The following is a 24,866-nucleotide window of genomic DNA, read 5'->3' as shown; positions in this document are numbered from 1 at the left end:
ATGTAAATGTGTGTGTGTGTGTGTATGTGTGTGTGTGCGGGTTAGGGAGAGAGAAAAAAAGAGAGAGAGAGGAAATTTCTGAGGCATTTGTTGTCTAAAATGGCCCCACAGCAGATCCCAGAGTGACGCCATCGCCATACACCGACCTGTATGTGGCAGCTGTTAACCTCGACCCAGACTCACTGTGGTGCAACATTAAAAGCCATCCAGCAATTTTCATCTCAGTGACAGGGACTGTTTAGGCTTCAACAAAAACACGACATGGAAAAACTGCATGCACCAGGAGTTTACTTGAAAAGCGTTTATTAGATTTATTATTTTGGAGTAGGAATTCAGTGGCGCTGCTGCATGTCTGGTTTCGTGACATTCGTAGCAGTGACTACTAACAGTGTGCAGAGGCTTGTGGGGGACGGCCAAGGATCAAGAAGTGCATCTTCAGAAGCTCTGAGAGAGGAGGACCTGAGCCCTGGCCTGTTTTGAGGAAAGCTGGACATTAGCAAAGGCCTTCAGCGGGTCAGTGACACAACATCCAGTAATTGCAGCTGTTTGAGGATCCTGCCTTCCCTGACATGAAGAAACACACCAGACACACACAGTAGAAGAGCAGAAGTGCGGGCCAATTATGGGTGGGTAGTGTTTCTGATCTGTGTTTGAGCGCTGTCGCTATCATTACATGCATCTCTGAACATCCCCAGATATTGAAACCCTCTGCTGTGATCACATGATCGCGGTTACTGGTCATTATCCAAATCTTTCTCAGATAGATTCTGAATCATCTTCATAAACCAGCGTAATAAAGACACATATTTCATTAAAATTGGAAGCATTTCATCAATCATTATCAGAGGAGCTGTGAGGAACCCATGAATAACAGTCAGCTATCATGATTCTCCACTGAAGTCCACCCACTGTCAAAACATCACCAGAGAGAAACTCCACAGGCCAACACAGCGACATCAGAGAGACCCGGAACTCTTATAGCACACTCATAGTATTGTTGTACGCTCTGTTACAGTGTGTGTGCACACGCGCGGTGCCATTCGCTGCAGTCCCTGCACTGCAGGGGGCTGGCCCTTCTAAACCAGGCCAGGGTGCTCTAGGAAATCTGATTGGTCAAAAAGCCATGAGAAGAAAGTGCGTGTGCGTGTGTGTGTGAGAAAAGTGAGAGGATGTCAATGATGAGTGTGTGTGTGTGTGTGTGTGTGTGTGTGTGTGTGAAGGAAAACAGGGCAAGATGGTCGGAAAAACTGCACTTTCTGTATGTGTGTAGCAGCCATGTGCACAACAGAGAGAGAGAAAAGGAGGAGCTACAATCGCATTACAGGAGAGGAGGACCCATTACATCAGGGTGTGTGTGTGTGTGTGTGTGTGTGTGTGTGTGTGTGTGTGTGTGTGTGTGTGTGTGTGTGTGTGTGTGCACGCGCGCGTCGGGCGTGCATGTGTGAAATGCGTCAGGCTGCCAGTGGCTGCAGCTCAGCTAGGGTTAATGAGTTCACGATGCCAGCATGCACGACATCATCACACCACATGCTACTTTACATGCTTCCAGAGCATCAGACAAAATAAAAGAAGAAAAGAGAAGGATGGAGTGGGGGTGGGGGTGTACTTGAGCCACTCTTTCACAGGGATTCCAGCATCCCACCATGAGACTGACCCCGCCATTATGCTGTTTTGCTTGTTTGCACAGTGGTGGGACTTTTAGCATGGCACTGTTCTGTGGAACAAATCCACGTCTGGGATGCTTTTTACACACACGTTGATTCGGTGGCGTGACCAACGCTGCTGCCACCACAACAGGCAACAAGATTACTGAAGGTGTTCCCGCTGCACCAGTAATACACTTCCTGGGATGTATCAGGCTTAGTGTTGTGACATCTGATTGGCCTTCATTGTAGTGGGTCAAACCTCAGTGGCTTCAAGTCACGCCACCCCCTGAGTGACGCTGCAGTGTTCCACCCACCCTGACTTGACATGGTTAAATGGGGGAATGAGAACATTACAGTACAGAGCTACTTCTTCATTCTCTAGTTTACATGTCATCACTGGAAATATTCCCAGTCCCAGAAGCCTCATTATGACCATTAATCCCTCAGTTGACTCATCCTGAGAATGTTCGTATTATTTTCACAACAAATGAGTAGACACTTGGCAGCACACAGAGGCTCCAGAGAACATGGCGTTCAGTGAAGGAACCCTGAAGTGTTCTGTCCACCTACATAAGCCAACATTAACTCATCTCCATCTGCTGGCATTTTCTCCATCCCGTCCATATCGGCCACTGAGGCCTTGACCATCACGACTGAAAAGCCTTCTGTATTTGAGTGTTGTTCTAACTTTGAATTAGGGAGGGAAAAGGAAACTTCAGGAAAATTGCGAGTCATCGCGTTAATGATAGGCCTTCATGTCCAGTTAATATTTTCTCGTTAAACCTCCTTAGTTGGGCAAATGCGAGACTTTGGTTGCAGAAGTGGAAGTTGTCTTTCTTTTCAGCAGTTTGCTGCTATGCGAGTGTCCTTCAATGAAGCGGCTGTTGTTTTTAAACTTAGCTTCCTCGTTAATGCTAGCTAGTGGGCTAACTTTGGTGCAGTGAGGAAAACCGGTTTAAATCTAAATAAAGGTGCTTCCACCTGTTCAAATGTACATCTCCCTCTCAGGCCAGGACTTGGGACGTCAGCAAAGCACAAGACCCTGCTGGAGGACACGGACCATTGTTGTTCATTAGCTGCTCGTATTCCTCACGCGACAGCATGGCCTCAAGACAAAGACGCACTGTAGCGCCCTCACGTCTCGTCTGTGATGCGGACGCTCCAGCAGCATCTTTTGCTCCCAGGATAACGAGCATTTTATCTGTCAGTTTCCATGAATGCATGCAAATTTTGAATTACACTTACATTTAATTAGTGGCTCTAAAAAAAAAACCAATTTTCCCTCCTATGTGATTTTAATAACTATACTATATTTCTCTATGTTAAACTTCTACTCAACATGAATTTGTATGCATTGGAAAAACTACAGCAACATTAATGTGGTGTCAAGTGCTTTAGCCAACCACAGTATCAATTAGCTCACACCTAGCTAACACTGACTGATCCCAGAGTCTCTAACTGCTGTGCTGTGCATCCATGCAGTGAGTGCATGAGGTGATGTTGTCATATAACGTTACAGTAGAGAGGCGTGATATTGATACGTCAGCCAATTACCATAAAACACTACTGTAGTGAACTCTGTTTGCAGTTTATTCCAACTAGGGTCTCTATATGATCACTGGATGGAAGGCAGATCACAACTCAAGACACTTGATGTTCGTATTGTGGATTCAGTTAAACTGCCTCAAGGTTTGGGACCGTTTCAGACTTTTCAAACTGGTTGATATCAATCAGTCCATCTCGATGTACGTCAAACGTCACCCTAAGATGTTGCGCTATTGCATCACTGAGGGGAAAGGAGAGCTCAGCCCGAAGGCAAAGCTTTTCATCTATAAGTCAGTCTTTGTCTGTGGGTCACGACCAAAAGAACGAGACTGCGACTGCAAACTGCCAAAACGGGCGTCCTTGGGAGGATGGCTGGCATCTCCGTCAGGGATGAGGTGTGACGTTCAGTCATGTGTGAGGGACTCAGAGCCACTGCAGTCAGTGGAAGTGGTTCTGGCAAATAGTTAGGATGCCTCCCAGACACCTCCCTCGGGAGGCATTCCAGGCCCTGGAAAGAGGCCCTGGGGTAGGTTGAGGACCAGGTTTAGGGATGATATCTCCAGGCTGGCCTGGGACCGCCTCGAGATCCCCCCAGTCACAACTGGTCAATGTGGCCAAGGAAAGAGAAGTTTTAGGTTCCCTGCTGGCTGCTACGTCTGCAACCTGACCTCGGATAAGCAGGTGAAAATGGAAGATGGATAGAACCTGGACTCGTCACAGTCAGCAGCTGCTCGTGACTGAACATCATAAGAGGGAACAGGGCTGTAGCAGCTCGAGTCCACTAGATGGTAGTAATAAAACCTCAGAGCAGGCTTGACAACTGCTCGTAAACTCCAAACAAGCAGAAGAAGCACAGTCAAATGGTTTTACCCAGCCTTACAAGTCCAACAACACCAACACTTAAGCACATACATACTGTGCACTGAATGCTGACGGGCAGCCATCACCAGAGCAGCCGCTCTTTTCACTTCTGATCATCAGTCTTCCTCAGAGAGGCTAAATCTGTAGCTTCCTGACAGCTAGCATGAAACAAAAACTCAGTACACCGTAATGATCACACCTAATGGTATTAACACATCTATCCTCATCTTCCATGGACAGTATGACAATTTGAAGAGACCGTGCTCTTTCAATATGAACACATCATGAGTAGAAGTGGTGCGTGAACAGAGGCAGAGCAGTTCAGCAGGGTGGAGCTTATCTGCTCTCTGTCTCTGTACAATACAGACTATTGTAATGGCCTCAGGACCACGCACACACGCAGGCCAACAGTCACACGCTGAATAATTCCATAGCAATGAGGTGAATGTTGGAATTCCCACAGGGGGTCAGAAGTTCTTGGCTAAACAACGTGTCAAAGTGGTTTTAGAGATGACGAGTGATCACATGCAGGCCGAGACGGGACAGAGCTTTCGCAGCTTATTCAGTTGAAAAATATTCTGAGAGCAGACTTATATGCTCATTATCATTAACACTGATGTAAAATATTCATCCTGCGACATGAAGAACAGTCTAATATGAATACGTAAATGAACGATATAAAATGATCTGCGACGGCGACAAGGTGCCGACAATGAAGAGGTTCTGATTTTTAAGTAGCTCGCATAAATTAGAAATACAAAAGTGGCTTTAAAATGTTCCCGTCAAAACTGATGGAATATTTCAGATCAAATGGCTTCCAATCATGTAGTTTTCCAAATGACAAGGATATTTAGTGACTTTAAAATTTCACTTCACCCCAGACTTTTACACAGCTGTTAAATAAATATGGGCCTTGAACTCCTGTTCACATAAAGAGCTTTTTTAAATGCTAAAATATAATTTTGAAATAGACAGAGTGTAGAATAAATAGCTCTTCACAAGAGTGTGGTTCAGACGTGTGACTGTTGCATGTACTGGATGTTGACTAGAACTCTGGCACGCCGTCAGATCTGATCACACCTGCACAACAAACTACAGCTCCTGTGGTTCAGCGCTCACTCGTGATTCACCAGATGGCGTGTTCAGTTGAACCAGCACACCTACACTCGTCCGCGCTGGTTCACTCTGGCAGCAAACCACCAGTCTTATGGTTTGATTCTATCCCAAATCTCATTTTTTTGTAGACTACTGAGCACACGGCCAGACTTGGAAGATTATACCAGCTGATGCACTTGTGAGTTTCAAACGGACGTTTTTGCTGTTGTTAGCTGTCAGTCACCATTAGCCTCGAGCTAACCGTACGTGGCTGGGTCTTCCTGCATCCTGGAGACCCAAAGACGTAACACGGGAGCGACAAACATCTTTTTGAGCTCAAGACAAGACTATTTTTGAGTATTTTGAAAGGCTACATACACCTTCTGGGTGAGGTGTCACTGAAAACTCTACAGTTGTCTCCTTTGGATCTGGCCAGTACTTATTACTTCCTTAGAGTTAAACATTTATGCATTGCTGTTCTGACATGTTCTGCTCTGTCTTTTTTTTAAATAGAAACTGCAATTGTTTGAATATTTCAAACACTTGAAACCAAAGCACAGGTGGTTTGAAATTTAAGTGTGGTGGAATAGTTCACATTTTAGGTCTGAATTAAAGAGCAAGGTCATTACAAAGAGGTGGGTAGTAGAGAAATATTGCATTGCATACAATTAAAATTAATTACTGTTAAAAATGCCATGAGGAAAAGTAATTCATGAATACATGAATGCATGGGGGGGGGGGGTGTTAACCCTGCTGCTAAAGATGGGACAAGCCAGAGAAGACTGCAGCCGTCCGTAGCAGGGTCTGGAAGATTCAGGATGCTCAGGGTCTCTCCTGCTGAGAGGTGCTGGTGTAAATCCAACTGGTCCTTTCAGTCTCTCTGAGGTTACCATGAGACCAGAGGAAGCTGTGGCAGTATGCTGCGCTGCTCCGCTCCTCTTGTCAAAGCAATCGGACACAATGGAAATATCCCATTCAAAACTCTTCTGTGTCGGGGCCAAAGCTTCTTGGAACCTCAAAACAACCCCCCTCCAGATCTTTTCAGCCCACTGTCCCCCTCAGTAGAAGCCCATATCTAGGTTGGAGCCTTCAGCTGCTACAGTGGAGCCAAACTAGCTGCCAAACTCTTAACCAGCATCTACATACATGTTTGGCTTCTGGTTACACGCAAGTATACACACACACACAAGCACACACACACACACACGCACGGCGGTCTCAACAGTGACAGTGCTGCTGGTGTTGTACCATGAATCAGGCTGAGTGTTTGGTGACAGCAGGAGACTCTCACACAACAGCACACACCCACAGCTGCTGGCATTAAGGCCCAGTGATTCAAGACAAATGCAGAGTATTGCTCTTTTAAGAGTCAGAGCTATGAAAAACCATATCTACTCCATGTGATATTAACAAAATCCAGCTGTTCCAGGGTGACGCTACACTAACCAAGTGTCAAATACATCCTCAGTTTTGATTTGTCCTTTTAACTACCACATGCAACGAACTTCCAGGACTCTCTCGACCTTATGCTGCTAAAATTAGGCACTTCCTGTGGAAAGAAAAGATGCAGGAAAACAAGTCACAGGGGATTCGCTGGTTATCTCTAAATTATATTGTAAAGACTTTAGCTGAAAAAAATGCCCTGAGTGATCGCTTGATATGATTTGGTGCAGTTCAGATTTAAAAAAGCTTCTCTGTCAGTCACCGACATGATGTAGGGAGGAGCAATTCTGAAAAAATAATCCATACAATTGGGTAGCAATGTGGTTTCCGACACCAGAGGGAATTAGAAACCAAACACTCTTTGAAAGTATAATAACTACATCTCTTTTTATCATCAATATTTTTAAATTAAAACATAGCAGTGGCCATACACAGGGTGCCTGTCCCAATATCCTGCCTCGAACTTAGGAGGTAACAGTTAAAGGATACCAACAGTGACACGGCCCATGGCTCAGACTCCACAGAACTCAGGTCATCACATGTCCCCTGAATGCCTCACTCACTCACTCACTGGCCCCATTCCTCACCACCTGGTAATTACAGCGGATGTTAGCTAGGGAGCACTTGTTGTCCTGACGTGCTCGCTGGACTACGAGCACATGAGGCTGGTTGATAACCGAGATGGTCGCCCTGCTGCTGTGAGACAATTTTCTCACCTCAAAACACAACACACAAAGTAGCCTACTGCTTAGCCCCCCCCCCCCCCCCCCCCCCCCAGTTTCTGACAAATATTTAAAGGTGATCTTAGGGCTGGGGTTGAACAATGGGGGTTCTTGCTCTTGTGGGTATCTTACAAATATTTGATGTTGGGCTCAAGTCGGGTTTGGTCACCTCAGCTTTCAGTGAAAATTCCTCTGATATTTAACCAACAATGCCTAAAACCCGACACACAGGTTAGGTCATTAGTCAAAGAAGAGACGTCACTCGAGCAGTAAAGTATTTACAAAGAACAGACTTTAGATATATCTGAGTTTGCAGGCGGCACTCAGAAAACTTGAACTGGACTTTTTGATGTCGCAGATGAAGCGGAACCACACTCAACATCACCTTGAGCACAACAACATGGAATTTATTGGGTGTTGGCAAGAGCACCACCTCACTTCCACAAAGTTAGGTGGACGAGTCCTAGTAAACTTATCCCAGTGAGCAGGAGCGAGCGCAACTCCAGAGCTGTGGGAAGGACTACGGAGCAGAGGAGGACTGGAACCGTCCACGATGGGCGTTCGTCTCTTCCACCACGACAACCCTAAATAAACCAGGATCCTGTCAGTAGTTCAGCCTCAGCTACAATCATTAACAGCCAATATCAATACTCGCATTATTTTATAACTGCTGATGGCTCAGTGATGCATGCTGTGATAAAGCAATCTGCCTATAACCTCTACAAAACAACACCGTTTGAAGGTTATTTATGAGTTGCACCACTGACACGCTGCAGCGCACACAGTGTGACAAAAACATAACCATGACCCGTGCAAATTTCAGGTGTAAAAGTTCTAATGTGAACCAACAATTCAAAAATGAAATTTGCCGCTCACTATTTGTTTCTTTCGGTAAATGTCAGCAGATTTTGGCACTGAACAAATAAAACCAAGCAGTGAATAATTTAGTGTCTTGTTACAATTGTAGAAACGCTGACAGCTGAACTGTTCATATTGTGTGTTGATGTCATCGACAATGATACCATCAGCGGTGAACACAGACTAAATTCCTGCTGGTTCTTCTACTAAGGGGAAATGTTCAAACGTCGGTCGACTGCAAGATTCGCTCTTTCTGATTTATGTACACGACACGCAAGTGCTGCACACGACGGCCAGGATAACTGGAACCCGTGACATAGTTACCGTGGTTTGAACACTGGACCGTATCCATGGCAACAATCACCATTAGGTGCCCCGGCCAAGTATCGGGATGTAAAAACTGAAGTAAGGATTTCTTCTCCACCTGTCTCCATCTATGCTATAAATGAAGACTGTAAATACGAAACAGCACATAAGGATCACTCGACCGGTTAGCGCTACATACAGTGTGAAATTAAAAAATGACATAATGTCTTGTGTGGCTCTTGAGGAGCTTTGCCCCCCTGATGACGTCATTGTGATACTACCTTGTTTACCACAGGCTGCACATGAAGCCAGCATAAAAAGCTGAATCCCTGCTCGATGAAAACAGATCCCAAATCACAAGAATTAGAGTGTGAGTCACTCGTGTCGTGCATCACGCTGACTGTCGTGATGGTGAGCGCTCACGTCTACATGTGGATGCTGTACATAAAGGCACCATAACACCACTGCTAGCCAGTTTTTTCACCTTGGCGAGTTGATCTGTATATACATATATATGTGTGTGTGTGTGTGTGTGTGTGCGTGCACGAGCGTGTGACCAGTACCTGTGTGTACGTATGCAGGTGGACTCTGACACAGATACTGCGGAGGATGGTGCTTCCTCTTGCTGTGTTTGTGGACTCTGTAGTCCTTCTCGCTGTGGGAGCGCCGGCTCCTGTGAGGCTCTACAGAGGCTGATGGTGGCCGCAGGCGCTCCGACAGGTCAGAGCTGGGCCAAGCCCGCCTCAGTGTGCTGCTGCTGGACTTCTTCATCCTCACCACAGACTGAGGTTGAGCCTATCTACAAGATTGAGTCAAACTGGTTGAGTTCACCAACCAAACTTCTGGATATCTGGGCCAAGTGATTGTCCCAAGGCTGCAAGTGCCCAGCTCCTCACGTGAATTCCATTCTGCAATACTAGTGGTTCAAAATCAACTCGTGAAAATCAAACAACCACCATGTTTTGAAATAAAGAATTCCAGACTTCATCATGGTCATGTCACTGTTGACATGACCGAAAATCCACAGCGCCAGTTAAGGAGAGCAGGTTGACTCCCCTCCCTCCTGCTTCCCTCCTTCCTTTCAGGTCACAGCAAGTGTATGATGGAGCAGTCGGTCATCTGTCAGCTAAAGCTTCTGCTGGGATGTCAATATGCACACACTCATGCACACACATACACACAAACATATACTTAGCAGTGTCAAGAGGAGGTGTCTCCAGCGCTTCAGTGGCTAGCTGTTAGCCTAGCCTGCACTCAGAGTCGTCTGATCTCTGCCTAGGCAGAAGCATGAGGGCTGGGGGGACGTGCTGCTTGTGTGGGTCAAAGGAGGTCTCAGGATAAGGACAGCGGTGAAAAGACAAGCCCGGATCCCAGTTAGAGAGACAAAAGCTTGTGCAGCCAAGCAAGGGAAGGAGAGAAGGAGGGAGGGGGACGCTAACACAAAAGAAAGCCAGCGGAGGGAGGAGAGAGAACAACAAAATATCCATGGGAAAAGCAGACACGCTCCTCTTTTCTACATCCATCCATCCACGACCATTCCTCCAGGACTGCATTAACACTACCCTCTGGGAAAAAGAGTGTGTACGCGTCTGTTTATATGAGAGACTGTGCTGCAGCTGGGCAGAGCGATGATGAAAGATGCATTAAAGAGAGAAATCCAGGAAAATCAACACTAGTGAGAAAGGGTTAATCCAGAGCGGAGCGAGAGCTGCCTCGGCTTCTCCTTTGTCTTCTCTTTCGTCCCTTCGCTTTTCTCCGTCTCTCTGCTTGCGCTCACTCTATCGCTCACTGTTGTGGGAGAGGAGGACAGAGGGGAGGGGCAGGGAGGCAGCAGAGGGAGGGGAGGCAGGATTCTTGTCAGTCAACTAGTATCTCTCTCGTCAGCCCACCCCCATGGTCTCCCTGTTGGTAAAGCTGGAGGCTGCTGCCCATTCACAGAAAACACACCCAAACACATACACACTCATGTCCTGTTGTGTAGTGAGATTTGTGTGTGTGTGTGTGTGTGTGTGTGTGTGTGTGCGCGTGTGTATACGTGTGTTGAAAGTCAAGTTGGACAGACGCCAGAGATCCATGAGCCAGCCAATCAGCATCGGGTTCTTAGGGTGAGTCTTTAGTTAGCAGCACACTGACCAAATGCTGCAACACACACAGCAACACAGGCAACAGACAGTTGGTGAGTGGTACTGGCTCATGGAAGCCCTCAAGCTCAACGCTCTGGCTCAAATACACCTAAGCCAGCAGGAGAATGTGATTTAGAAAAAACAGAGTTGCACACATCCGTGCCAATGCTGTTGCTACTGACGCCAACGCGTCTTTATTATTGTTTTATCTGAGAAGTGGCCGTTCTGTGAGAATCCATCCTGGAGTCAGAGTAACTCTGTACAAACTTGGGCTAGCAAGATTGCGTGTAAAATAATAATGACAACTATTTTTGATTTAAATTGAGGCCATGAATATAATCATGAACACACACTGAACATGAAGCAAACTGTCCCGTGGTTTGATTGCACGTAAAGTTAGCTCAAAGACAAAATTCGCATCTGTTCCAGTTTGGCGGTGTGAGAAGCACAGCCAAAACACTGTTCTCCTGATGTCACCGACATCCTCTCGGGTCACAGTGCAGGACCAGCTGAATGCGGGTAGTTCTACACAACCCAGTTTCTGTGATACGTCTCACCACTTCAGAGACGTTCAAGCGAGTAGTGGTTTTCAGGATGATTCGGTGGCACGGGTCCAAGCTAGCAGCCCTGCCTGATCTCATCAGCTCATCAGAGGCTCAGAACAGCTGTAGCATCTCAACAACATCCACTGAGCTCCGTGGTCACACAGTACAATAACTGCAGTTTTTATACTCAGTATTTTTTAGTACAATAACAGCAGCTGTATTCCCCTCCTCTTTAAAATAAACAAACCCTCACAAATACAAAAACTCTCCTTCCAAGCGTGGTGAACACAGACTGAAGTCATTCAGAAGAGTGGCTCTCTTGTCTGGCTGCAAGCGTTACACAGCAGGCAAGGCAGTGCAGTCTTGATGGAACGTGATATTATCAACATTCCACGATGATGCGTACAAGTGTGTTTGTGCATGTGTTTTCTTTAATTGAAGCAATAAAGACACATCCTGAGACAGATGGTCCTGCCAGTGCCACACAGCCTCACGAGATGCTGCCTACCCTCCCTTTGTGGAATGCTTTCTATTCAAATTTTGTTTCTAAAATGGAGGGAAAAAAATAAATTTCATATTCCATTTTAAGGGTGGTTTTGGATTACAAGCATCATTTTTTTTAGGTTAGTAATAAGGGCAGATTATGAAAGCAGTAGATTTGAGTAAAATGATACAAACACTCAGGGAAACATCAGGGTCTCAGGCTGCTGTGGTGCGATCTGATTTCCACAGTTATAATGACAAAAATGTGGCTATTTCAAAACATTTTGTTAATATTTGCAAGGACAACATGAGCAGACACCCATTTGAAGATGACGTCCTTTCTGTCCAGTGTGTCCCTTCATACTGCAACACTGCTGGATCTTCTGTCAGGGGTAGAACGTGTAACATCTACCTGGTTGTTCTGCAACACGTGCAAATCAACAGAAGCAACCCGAGGCAACCTAAATTAGCCTCTCATTACACACAGAGACCGAGTCAGTGTGACAGTGTCGCAACAGAGGCGCTTACATCCCCGGCCTGACAACAGGTAGCCTATTGTAGCATCTGAGGCCCCAGCTGGCCACAACATCAGTATTACACAACAATCTGCAGCAAAAATCAGCAGGAGCAACCGCTTGTGTTTGTCCCTAGCGGCCCGATCAACAACAGTACCTGACTTTTGTTTCAACTTGGACACAAATGTCTGTGAGTTTGTGTTATAAGGCCGTAAGTGTGCTAGACGTCCAAGCGATGGGAGTCATGCTAATATTTGGACTGTGATGTTTGAATCACAGACAGATCCAGGGTCCAGGAGTGTGGCTTGCCACTGCACAGCAGTTTACAGCAGAATTAATCTCGCACTAACCAACCACACCACACTTTCATCTGTCATGCCACTTCTTAACAAAGGACTTCATCCATGAACAACAAGTGTGTTGAGTATCACAGCTTAAAGGATCTCAGAAAGCCCAGAAACAAGCCGTATTTGAGTTTGCTGACCACATATTCAAAATGTGCATATTTGCTTTCTCACCTCAAGTTTGTGAAGCTACATAACAGTTAGAGGGTAAAGTCCAGTCAGCCTCTGCGCAGAATGAAGAGACACTAAGTGCTGTGGAGTGAACAAGGATGTCCGGTGAGGTTCCGATGCACAGAGGCATGACAGTGCGAGCCACCCACAGAGGGTCCTGCACTGTCTGAGACGAATGAAGACAAACGCTATCTACCGCAAGACCTACCCTCTTCTCAATCATTAGGAAAAGCCATTGGATGGTTGAGGGAGTGAGAAGGCAGCAGCGAGAGCAGCGTCCTAATATCTGACTGAGCCAGCGACTGGCAGAGACACGGCAGGCCACTACAAGACCAAGCAGACACAGATGATGGAAATGCTTCAAAATGTTGACTTCACTGACTGTGCAAGCGGATTGCAATGGTGCACAGTAAACAAAGCAATCTGCCTTTTTGTTAGACTTCACACGTAAATTTGCTTGAGTCAGGGGACCTTGTTTACCAGCAAGTTATCAAGTCATCTTTCTCGTCTTTTTTTTTTTTTTTGGAACATTTATTAGAACAGGTTCCTTGACAGAGTCACACACATCATTCCAAAACCTTATGACAAGGTACTCAATGCACAGTATTCTTTGCAGGTCTAATTATGTCCACAATAGTAAGAGGGAGAAAAATAAAATAAAATAACATACAATAAAACAAGGAATAAAAATACCATCCAGCCCAGTTAAATAGAGACAATATTCTCATCTCTCCAAATACATTATAACGGGTGCCCATTTTTCAAGATATAAGTCAGTCTGAAGTCGTAGGGTTGCTGTTATGCGTTCCATGCAGTTTACATCCTTAAGCCTTTGGTACCACTGGTCCAGGGTGGGTGGGTGGGGTTTGAGCCAATTTACTGTGATCATTTTATGTGCAATTAACAGAAGAACCCTTAGCAAAAACACCTGTTTTTTCCCTAAATCAATTATTGATGCTGTACCCAAAGTCAGTTGCTGTGGTTCAATTGGTCTATTTATTTTTAAAATCTCACTTATTTGTCGTTTCACCTCTTCCCAGAATTTTAACAATTTAGGACAGTCCCAGAAGATGTGGGAAAAGTCCCCTGTTATGCCACAGCCTCTCCAGCACAGGGGGGAACATCTTTCTCGTCTTTTAATGCCATTTTGCTCCTGAAGAGGTGATGGTGAGTCTCTGAAATCTGGAGGGGCCGGCATTCAAGGTGCCAATCTATTCATCAGGAACAATCAGAGGTTCAGTTTTCTTGCTCAGGGGCACTTCAACATTATCGCCAAGGGCGCCTCCTAATATGCTGTACCATCGACAGGGAGAGCTCTGTAGTAGGCTTGTGTAAATCCAGCACATTCTGGTGGTACAATCTTCAACTCTACACTGTTACCTTTTTTTTTCTTTTCACTACTGACTAATTTGGACAATCTTACCCATAAAATATCAGAAAATTGTGAAAAATGCAGCAAGAAAACACACAGAAGTTGGATTTCTCTGTAGTAAAGGCAAAGGTTATTGTTTTATGGTTACATGTCAATAATTTCTGCTATTTGACAAAGTGACCACCAAAGACGGACTGGCAGGCTCCAACTAAACCAGCTTCACTGTCAACTGCTGACATCTAGTGGACTTGCAAGGATACTGCATTGGGGAGGTTGGTGAAGCCACAACCACTCCAAACTGAGAGCAGTGGCACCAGCTGGATCAGAAAACAAGACTCCCATCAGCTGCAGATAACGCCACCTTAGCTGCTAACAAACCCAAAATCCAACTTGTTTGACCGCTTTACTTCCTAATGCACACGTGCAGCTTCTCATGAATTTCCATCCATCCATTTTCTACCGCTTATCCTGTTAAGGGTCACGGGGGCTGGAGCCTATCCCAGCGGCTTTCAGGCGAGATTCACCCTGGACGGGTCGCAAGTCCATCGCAGGGCCAACACATAGAGACAGACAACCATTCCATTCCACCAGTGTCCGTGGGTCTGGGTGGTTGGTTGACCCCGGCCATCTTCAACTCTGCTCCTGTGTCTGGCTCAGGGGTGTTGCAACAGGTGTGTGTGCACCAGTGTTGCGGGAATGTGTGTGTGTGTGTGAAGCTGCATTAGTCAGACTATCGGGTTACAACAGCTATGTGGTTACTACACACCTTCCTCTGTTTGTGCACGCACGCACACACGTGCACTTGGTCGTGTGCAGGCAGATGAGGAGACCTGAGAGAGTAATTGAGCTGCGCCAGGCCTTTCATCAGGAGGAAAATTACTTTTACCACTCATAGCTGCCAGCTGTATGTGCATGCAACCACGGAGAGTCCTGCCTCCAACCTGGGTCTACCGTCTCCTTTCTCCTTTGTTTGTCTGACTCATCATTTTTAATCAACACGATGAGAAGTTCAAGGCCATGTGGAGACAGGACAGGATTTTTCATGTTAACAAAGAAAAACAGAACTGCTGCATCAGAGCAAACAACAGGAAGTTGATTTTGTTCAACCAGCATCATAGAGAGGAGTTGAATAAATGGCGGAGGGAGCCTGACAGGGACAAAGTCCCAGAGCAGAGTAGAGGGGACAATGACCCAGCAGCCCTGGGGGGCTGTAGCGTGGTTAACACTGGCATGTCAATGCAACAGTCTGAATGCTGAGGCAGGGCTGTATGATTCAGAAAAAGTGTCACATTATGATTTGACTGATGTTGTGATATTAGAAGGAATGTTACATTTTCCCCATTATTCTTTAAATGAAAACCCACAAATATTTATGGTGTGCTTTTCGTGGGAATCTGTGTCTAACAAAGATGTTGTCATAAGTCTCAGGTCACCTTCTTCTTTACGGTTTTGATTAAATTTCTCATTTTATAGCCCTGATTATCCGCGGCACTGAACACACAACAGACGGCCGTTACGTCACTTGCTAGTTGGATGATGGAATGTAGGTCAAAAGTACCGAAAAGTTCACTACCCAAGTTACCAAACGTGTCCACACAGACAGGGATCTGAACCCTGGGCAATCAGAAATTCCCCATTTGGAAGTATTTTTTATTTCCTTAGGAGTCACTTTGAATTTTGGGCGGACGGCAGCACATTTGTGTGTAAAAGTTGTGTGCGAGCTCTGCCAGCAGCGACGGTATCTTGATCAAGTTTATCATCTGATCTCCCTCTGAGGGGTTGTGTGTTTAGTTCTCACTCTGAATGCTTCGGCGGTGACGTATTTGAAATGTTTTGGTTTACTTTGCACTGTGCACGGATGCTGACTCCGTGTTTAAATAGAAATTAAATGCACCCATGAAGGTCCTTCTGTCTCTCACACCGGTGGTGCGACCACTCACTTGAGAACTGACACTGAAGCCGGGGCCAAAACTAAAACATGTTTAGTTGTTTATCATACTTGAATATTTAACTTGATAAGGAAAATACTCAGTACCATTTTCGAGCGCCATCGAGGCTTCAGTATGTTCAGTAGATAAATTCCCTTCCCTGCACGATGGAGTTGAGGATAACCACTGTGGAGGCAAGTGACGGTGGAGGGGTGGGTGCAGCGGAGGGAGGATGGTTGGAGGATGAATCCCAGCTTGGCACTGCAAAAAAGTTTTCCATCATCGGTTCTGGACGAGATAACAGATGGAGGGGGTTCTCCTCCAGCCTCCCCCACCGTGTCCACTGACGTTCCCCGGCTGTGGGGCCAGGAGCCCACTGAGCATCCCACAGCTGCAGCTGCAGTGTCGTGAGCTGCTGGTGTAAAGTGCTCCTTCGCCGTTTTATCACATTCATAAATTAAATAAAGATAGAAAACTTTCCATTCCACTTTTAAAAAAAGTTCCCTTTCCCTGTCTCGCCAAGAGTCCCTGACGGGCTCACCGGTGAGCCTTTCCTTCAGAGAGCTCAGTGAACACACAGCTTAGTGGTCTGGTCTCTGGTTTCAATTTAAAAATACAAATGGGTGAAATAAATTCATAAAATCTTTCTAAAATGATGAAATATTTTACAAATCCAAGAGTAAACATAAACGGCAGAAGACAGGGTGCAGCCAACTTCAGCCATGTCAGCATTCACTTCATATCAGTCACAGGTGGTTGTGGTCAGAGCTACCCGTGCCTTACAGAATAATAATAGTGATATTCAACGCCTTGACTGTTCTTTATTCACCCAGTCAGCTGTTTGTCGCAGCTCTCCCTCCTGCCTTGGTTGCAGCGGCTGAGCACTATGGATTTATAGTCTTCACATTTGGGAAGGATTACGGTTCACGTGAATTATGCTGCTCCTGACCTCTGCATGTTGGCGAGTGGTCATCCGGTGCAGGCTCTGCCCCTGTTATCACACGCAACAACAGGTGGAAAAATGCTGGAGTGACAATGAGTTGGTGGCCCCCGCTGTGGTACCACTTACCCTTGATTGTAGCTTCCTTTCATTTGTCAGCCATGCATGGACGGTGTCACACCGGTTCTGTGTTATAGATATTCACCACAGACAAACTAGCAGCTGGACAAACACAGTGATCACATGATCTTAGTAGGCTGTCCGGGCATGTACATTAGTGGCTGCTCCATTCCATTAAACCCGTATTGTGTGTGTGTGTGTGTGTGTGTGTGTGTGTGTGTGTGTGTGTGTGTGTGTGTGTGTTAATGCCTGTGGTGGTGAGCAGAATGAGACCTTTATTAATGGCACTCCTGCCTTTCTCCTCTCTAATTGGAGCAGAAAACCCAACACACACACACACACACACACACACACACACACACACACACACACACACACACACACCTGCACTACTACTATGACTGCTGGCTAAGGAAGAAGAGTTTCACTACAGTCGTTTTCAATCAAACCCTTATGTAAGCTCATACAGTACTGTATTCTAACTGATCCTGTACTTCTGAAGTATACAAAGTACATAAATTCCCGCTTCATTGCTATGAAAGGCTGACACGGCGTCTTTAACGTCCCCTTGCGACACCACAGGGCAGGACTTCCCCGCTCTGCCCATGGGGTCTGGATGAGGATGACCTGTCTTTGTGAACACCACTACATGGTGCAGTGTATCACAGAGAATACCCAGTTCCCCACAAAGCCTTTCTCTATCAAGAGATCCTGACCGTCTCACTGGTGACGTATTAAGTCTCTCGATACGCTCCTGTTCATCTAAGAAGTGCTCTTAAGTAGAGCTGCACGATGTGGTAAAAGGGACATTTGCAGTGTTGCACTTCGACTTACTAGCGTTTACTCACATTTTCCTACTTTTCTCAGTGTTGTCTGAAGTATTGATACAGATCGGTCGCACACTGCATCTTTGTGGTCAATGTCAATGTATGAGTATCACAATATAAAAGACAGGACTTTTTATTCTGCCACCAGTTCAACATCTTCTTGCATGTCATGTTCCTGCTTGTCGGCATCCACTGGTCACTCAGCAGTCTGCACGTCTGGTAGTCATACGACCAAAAACAATGCTGTCCACATCAGGAAAGCTGGCAGGCGTAACTTGAAGATACTCCATACTCTGAGAGTGCAGGCCGTCACATCCACAGACATGCACATCTATTTAGATAGAATCACAAATAAGCTGCAGCCTTGTTTGAAAGAAAGTTTACATCATGACACAGGTGCAGCACAGGTGCAGCACCGCTGAAACAACATGAGAACTACGGTTCCATGTAGGGCTCCACAATCAATCCAGATTAGTTAGAATAAGACCTACTGCAATTTTCAAGTCACAGGAAGATGCGCTATTGGTTAGAATCTCATTGTGTGTCAAAGTACAACTTCAAATGTGGCACTGCAGAGACATCCTAGCGACACATCATAGTCTACAGACCGAAAAAAAGAAAATTAAAACACAAACACAAAGAGCCGTTGCCTTCAGATCACAGTTTGAGGCAACTGGCCACTGATCAGTCGCCTGTATAGGAAAAGTTGGTATCCAAAACTTGTTGCTAAGAAACACGCACAGGATCTGATCTGGGCCCTGATCCCAGATCAATTTTGGAGTCTCAGGCTCCTGGAGGAACCGGAGGAAAGTTTACTGGAAGAGCTCACTGATGACTGTCTGGCACCTGCTCCAACCTATCACACTTCAGCTGTCTGAGCACGCCGAGCACACCGAGACGTTTAATTATAGTTTGACTGGGTCTAAATACAGGCCTCTTGAAACAGAGGAAGCTTCCAATCAAACGATGGATGCATCGAGAAAGTGCATCTGCATGGTTTCATTTCCTCCCAAACATGAGCACAATGTTCAAGTCAAGCTGAGGCTTACGAGACCTTTATTTTTCTACCACATTGAATAGTCAGACTTAAATAAGGAACTGTCGAAGTTGAACTTTGTTATATTTGTGTTCAAAAAGTCCTGGCAGCCAAGAACTCTCACAGGGACTGGGTGAGAACACCTTGAACCAGTTGATGGATGCGCAGCTTATTAAGCTGTTACGGATCAACACCGGCCTGTTAAGAAAAGAAGCTTGACTCTTGATACTCACTTACTTTAACCAAATCCCACCAGTGAGAGAACAGACAGTTGCTAAACTTAGCATCCAGAGCCACTGGATCATGGGGCCTTTAATCTAGCCATTGTTCACTGCTCCAAGGTCCCTGAAGTTTTGGGCGCACCTGTGCTCTTCATGATAAAGTGGGCCAGAGAGTTTGATTTGAAACAATAACTGAAAACACAATGAAAAAAATGCACCGGAAAAAAATATGAGAAAAACCGAAAACTGAACGCTGCACTTATTCGAGACCCCAGCAGAGCCGCTCGAGTGTAAGGCGGATTGAATACAGGTGACACGACCACATCCATGGACTCCCTCCTTTCCAGTTCGGCCTTCATGCATTGAAGTAAAACGTCACCCAAAAAGTACTTACAAATAGGTTCTCCTGAGCTCACAAAGATTACTTTTCACTGCTACATCCCTCGGTTATGACCATTAATCGGTGGAACCAACTGGCTCATGCTCACTATTGCACCTAACTGACTACTAACAGCAAAACTATTACATATCTGGGCAGTTTGGTGGCCATCGGGAAGCATTAGCTTCAGGCTAAATACATGCGTATGTCTCCCTGTGTTCTGAAGTCGTGAAGAGGCCACGCAGTGATAAGGACGTCACTTTTTATTCAAAGTTTGAGAGTTCACTCACAGGTTAAAAAAAAAAAGAAAAAGAAAAAAAGAAGTGGATTGGTTTTGCGTTTGTACCCGTGAGACCAAATCTGCTGACAACAGCTGGAAAGGAGTCCATGTGGCTGTCCTCATTTCCTGGTTCTGGACAAGAGTCAAGGACAGTCACATGACCTGACACCATCCCACACCATCTTTGAATAAAGACGCTGTCTGCAACCAGCTATGATCATTAATATCACAGCGTAGTGAACAGGCCAATGCAGGTGAAATCCACTCAATCAAGGACCGGAGTTGAGAAGATTGCTTTGTCAAACCTACAAAACTCTAACCCCCACTTAAAAAGATCGACAAGATTCAGACAGTCAACACTTGTGGAATCTCAAATTACGTCTTAAACTTATGACCAGTGGGGGAAAAGAGCGCAAGAATGGAAGAGAGCAACAGATTCAGAGCAGTGAATCCTGGTGGATTCCCAAATCAGATGAGTCAGTTTCAAATAGAGAGAGAGAGAGAGAGAGAGAGAGAGAGAGAGAGAGAGAGCGAGAGAGAGCGAGAGAGAGAGCGCTTGACACCAACTATTTTTCCACCACCACCTCAGTCATTTTGAACAGCAGGCTTCATACAGCTGCAGTATGTATGAGGAGAGTAATGTAATAATAACCATTTCAAGACCATACCAACCAAAACTATGAAAGTCTGATGGAAAAAACAGTCAAAAAGTATGACTATATGATTCAATTATTGTATCACATTTCTTCCAGTAATTCCAAGCAGTACATCAAAATAACTCATGATCATATAATTACATTTATGCAACCAGGCAAAGTGGTGTAAAATGGATAGATGAGTAAGATCATCCCCAGCCACTGCTTTACGGACTGATGGCCTGGCACTACACGACAGAGGCTGAAGATCTGAACAATCCTCTCTCGAAACATACGCTCTCTTTATATTTCAGGGGCCAACAATGTCCCTGAAAAAAACATCTTTCAAACAGCTCCTCTTCTTTTTATTTTAATTTTTTAATTGTAGGACTTTCTGAAACCTGCAGATGTCCCAAATCATGATCAACAGTGGCCTTACTATATAGATTAGCATTCCAAGCAGTCACTTCAACTTCTGTCTAAACAAATCTGTTGTCATGACAACGCGATACAGGAGATGGTCCCTGAGCGCTGTCCATCATACTGTAGTCAGATGTCAATCAGCTGATCAGATGGAGAGACTTGATTGGCTGTGAGAGTTTGAACACAAGAGAGACAGTGTCCAGCAGGCTGTGATGACGATGATCACCATCAAAGTGATGATGACGACAACAATGATGACTGTGATGATATTGATGGCATAGACAATGGTAGTGAACAAAGTGATGATGGCGACAGTAATTATAGTGACGATAGTGATAACGGTAATGATAGTGGATGGAATGAGAGCAATGAGTCATGACAGCATTGACAGTGACTGCTGAAAGAGACAATAGTGATGACGACAGTGACAGTAGTTGTCAGACTAACAATGACGGTGCCAGGATGATAGTGCTGACAAACATGACAATGAGGATGGCAGGGATGATAGTGGTGATGGCGAGGACACTAAAGAAAGTGACTGTAATGATTAGAGTGATGATGATAGGGATGACAGTGACGGCAGTGATGACAGTGACTGTAGTGATGACAGTGACGGGAGTGATGACTTGTGACAGTAGTGATGACAGTGACTACAGTGATGACTTGTGACGGTAGTGATGACAGTGACTGTAGTGATGAAAGTGACTGTAGTGATGACAGACACTGTAGTGATGACAGACACTGTAGTGATGAAAGTGACTGTAGTGATGACAGTGACGGCAGTGATGACAGTGACGGCAGTGATGACAGTGACTGTAGTGATGACAGTGACGGCAGTGATGACAGTGACTGTAGTGATGACAGTGACGGCAGTGATGACAGTGACTGTAGTGATGACAGTGACTGTAGTGATGACAGTGACGGGAGTGATGACTTGTGACTGTAGTGATGACTTGTGACGGTAGTGATGACAGTGACTGTAGTGATGACTTGTGACGGTAGTGATGACTTGTGACAGTAGTGATGACAGTGACTACAGTGATGACTTGTGACGGTAGTGATGACAGTGACTGTAGTGATGAAAGTGACTGTAGTGATGACAGACACTGTAGTGATGACAGACACTGTAGTGATGAAAGTGACTGTAGTGATGACAGTGACGGCAGTGATGACAGTGACGGCAGTGATGACAGTGACTGTAGTGATGACAGTGACGGCAGTGATGACAGTGACTGTAGTGATGACAGTGACGGCAGTGATGACAGTGACTGTAGTGATGACAGTGACTGTAGTGATGACAGTGACGGGAGTGATGACTTGTGACTGTAGTGATGACTTGTGACGGTAGTGATGACAGTGACTGTAGTGATGACAGTGACGGCAGTGATGACAGTGACTGTAGTGATGACAGTGACTGTAGTGATGACAGTGACGGGAGTGATGACTTGTGACTGTAGTGATGACTTGTGACGGTAGTGATGACAGTGACTGTAGTGATGACTTGTGACTGTAGTGATGACTTGTGACGGTAGTGATGACAGTGACTGTAGTGATGACTTGTGACTGTAGTGATGACAGTGAATGTAGTGATGACAGTGAATGTAGTGATGACAGAGACTGTAGTGATGACAGTGAATGTAGTGATGACAGAGACTGTAGTGATGACAGTGAATGTAGTGATGACAGTGAATGTAGTGATGACAGAGACTGTAGTGATGACAGTGACTGTAGTGATGACAGAGACTGTAGTGATGACAGTGACTGTAGTGATGACAGTGACTGTAGTGATGACAGTGACTGTAGTGATGACAGTGACTACAGTGATGACTTGTGACTACAGTGATGACAGAGACTGTAGTGATGACAGTGACTGTAGTGATTAGAGTGATGATGATAGGGATGACAGTGACGGCAGTGATGACAGTGACGGAAGTGATGACAGTGACGGCAGTGATGACAGTGACTGTAGTGATGACAGTGACGGCAGTGATGACAGTGACTGTAGTGATGACAGTGACTGTAGTGATGACAGTGATGGGAGTGATGACTTGTGACTGTAGTGATGACAGTGACTACAGTGATGACTTGTGACGGTAGTGATGACAGTGACTGTAGTGATGACTTGTGACGGTAGTGATGACAGTGACTGTAGTGATGACAGTGAATGTAGTGATGACAGAGACTGTAGTGATGACAGTGAATGTAGTGATGACAGAGACTGTAGTGATGACTTGTGACGGTAGTGATGACAGTGACTGTAGTGATGACAGTGAATGTAGTGATGACAGAGACTGTAGTGATGACAGTGAATGTAGTGATGACAGAGACTGTAGTGATGACAGTGAATGTAGTGATGACAGAGACTCTAGTGATGACAGTGAATGTAGTGATGACAGTGAATGTAGTGATGACAGTGACTGTAGTGATGACAGTGACTACAGTGATGACTTGTGACTACAGTGATGAGAGAGACTGTAGTGATGAGAGAGACTGTAGTGATGACAGAGACTGTAGTGATGACAGTGACTGTAGTGATGACAGTGACTACAGTGATGACTTGTGACTACAGTGATGACAGAGACTGTAGTGATGACAGAGACTGTAGTGATGACAGTGACTACAGTGATGACTTGTGACTGTAGTGATGACAGAGACTGTAGTGATGACAGAGACTGTAGTGATGACAGTGACTGTAGCGATGACAGAGACTGTAGCGATGACAGTGACTACAGTGATGACTTGTGACTGTAGTGATGACAGTGACTGTAGTGATGACAGTGACTGTAGTGATGACAGTGACTACAGTGATGACTTGTGACTATAGTGATGACAGTGACTGTAGTGATGACTTGTGACTGTAGTGATGACAGAGACTGTAGTGATGAAAGTGACTGTAGTGATGACAGTGACTGTAGTGATGACAGTGAGGGTAGTTATGACTTGTGACTGTAGTGATGACAGAGACTGTAGTGATGAAAGTGACTGTAGTGATGACTTGTGACTGTAGTGATGACAGAGACTGTAGTGATGACTTGTGACTGCAGTGATGACAGAGACTGTAGTGATGAAAGTGACTGTAGTGATGACAGTGACTGTAGTAATGACAGTGACGGTAGTGATGAGAGACTGTAGTGATGACAGTGACTGTAGTGATGAGAGACTGTAATGATGACAGTAACTGTAGTGATGAGAGTGACTATAGTGATGACTTTTGACTGTACAGTGACTGTAGTGATGACTTTTGACTGTAGTGATGACAGAGACTGTCGTGATAAAAGTGACGGTAGTGATGACAGTGACGGTAGTGATGACTTGTGACTGTAGTGATGAAAGTGACGGTAGTGATGACTTGTGACTGTAGTGATGAAAGTGACGGTAGTGATGACTTGTGACTGTAGTGATTAAAGTAACTGTAGTGATGACTTGTGACTGGATTGATGACTTGTGACTGGAGTGATGACAGTGACTGTAGTGATGACTTGTGGCTGTAGTGATGACAGTGACTGAAGTGATGACTTTTGACTGTAGTGATGACTTTTGACTGTAGTGATGAGAGACTGTTGTGATGACAGTAACTGCAGTAGTGACTTGTGACTGTAAGGATGACAGTGACTGTAGTGATGACTGTGACTGTAGGGATGACTGTGACTGTAGGGATGACAGTGACTGTAGTGATGAGACTGTAGTGATGACAGTGACTGTAGTGATGACTTGTGACTGTAGTGATGACAGTGACGGTAGTGATGACAGTGACGGTAGTGATGACAGTGACGGTAGTGATGACTTGTGACTGTAGTGATTAAAGTGACTGTAGTGATGACTTGTGACTGTAGTGATGACTTGTGACTGTGGTGATGACAGTGACGGTAGTGATGACTTGTGACTGTAGTGATGACTTTTGACTGTAGTGATGACTTTTGACTGTAGTGATGAGAGACTGTTGTGATGACAGTAACTGCAGTAGTGACTTGTGACTGTAAGGATGACAGTGACTGTAGTGATGACTGTGACTGTAGGGATGACTGTGACTGTAGGGATGACAGTGACT

General features: G+C 45.3%; 1 protein-coding gene across 2 annotated transcripts in view; it reads right to left on the bottom strand.

Annotated features, from left to right (window-relative positions):
- The window catches only part of LOC147250502 (storkhead-box protein 2-like), a 62,531-nt gene that overhangs the window by 35,036 nt on the left and 2,629 nt on the right, over positions 1-24,866 (bottom strand). Inside the window, exon 1 of one of the 2 annotated variants that reach the window (XM_086222786.1) lies at positions 9,040-10,253. The exons of the other annotated variant lie outside the window; for it this stretch is intronic. Within the exon in view, the coding sequence (XP_086078912.1) occupies positions 9,040-9,247 (208 nt within the window). The 5' untranslated portion in view covers positions 9,248-10,253. Of the gene's footprint in view, positions 1-9,039; positions 10,254-24,866 lie in introns of those variants that run through there. 2 annotated transcript variants of the gene reach the window in all.

This window comes from Aulostomus chinensis, chromosome 13, assembly GCF_037954235.1.
Source record: "Aulostomus chinensis isolate RoL2024-O1b breed Wild chromosome 13, RoL_Achi_v1.0, whole genome shotgun sequence".
NCBI classification, from domain to species: Eukaryota; Metazoa; Chordata; class Actinopteri; order Syngnathiformes; family Aulostomidae; genus Aulostomus; species Aulostomus chinensis.
The sequence above is the reverse complement of the archived record's forward strand: the minus strand, read 5'-3'. Positions and strand labels throughout refer to the sequence as shown.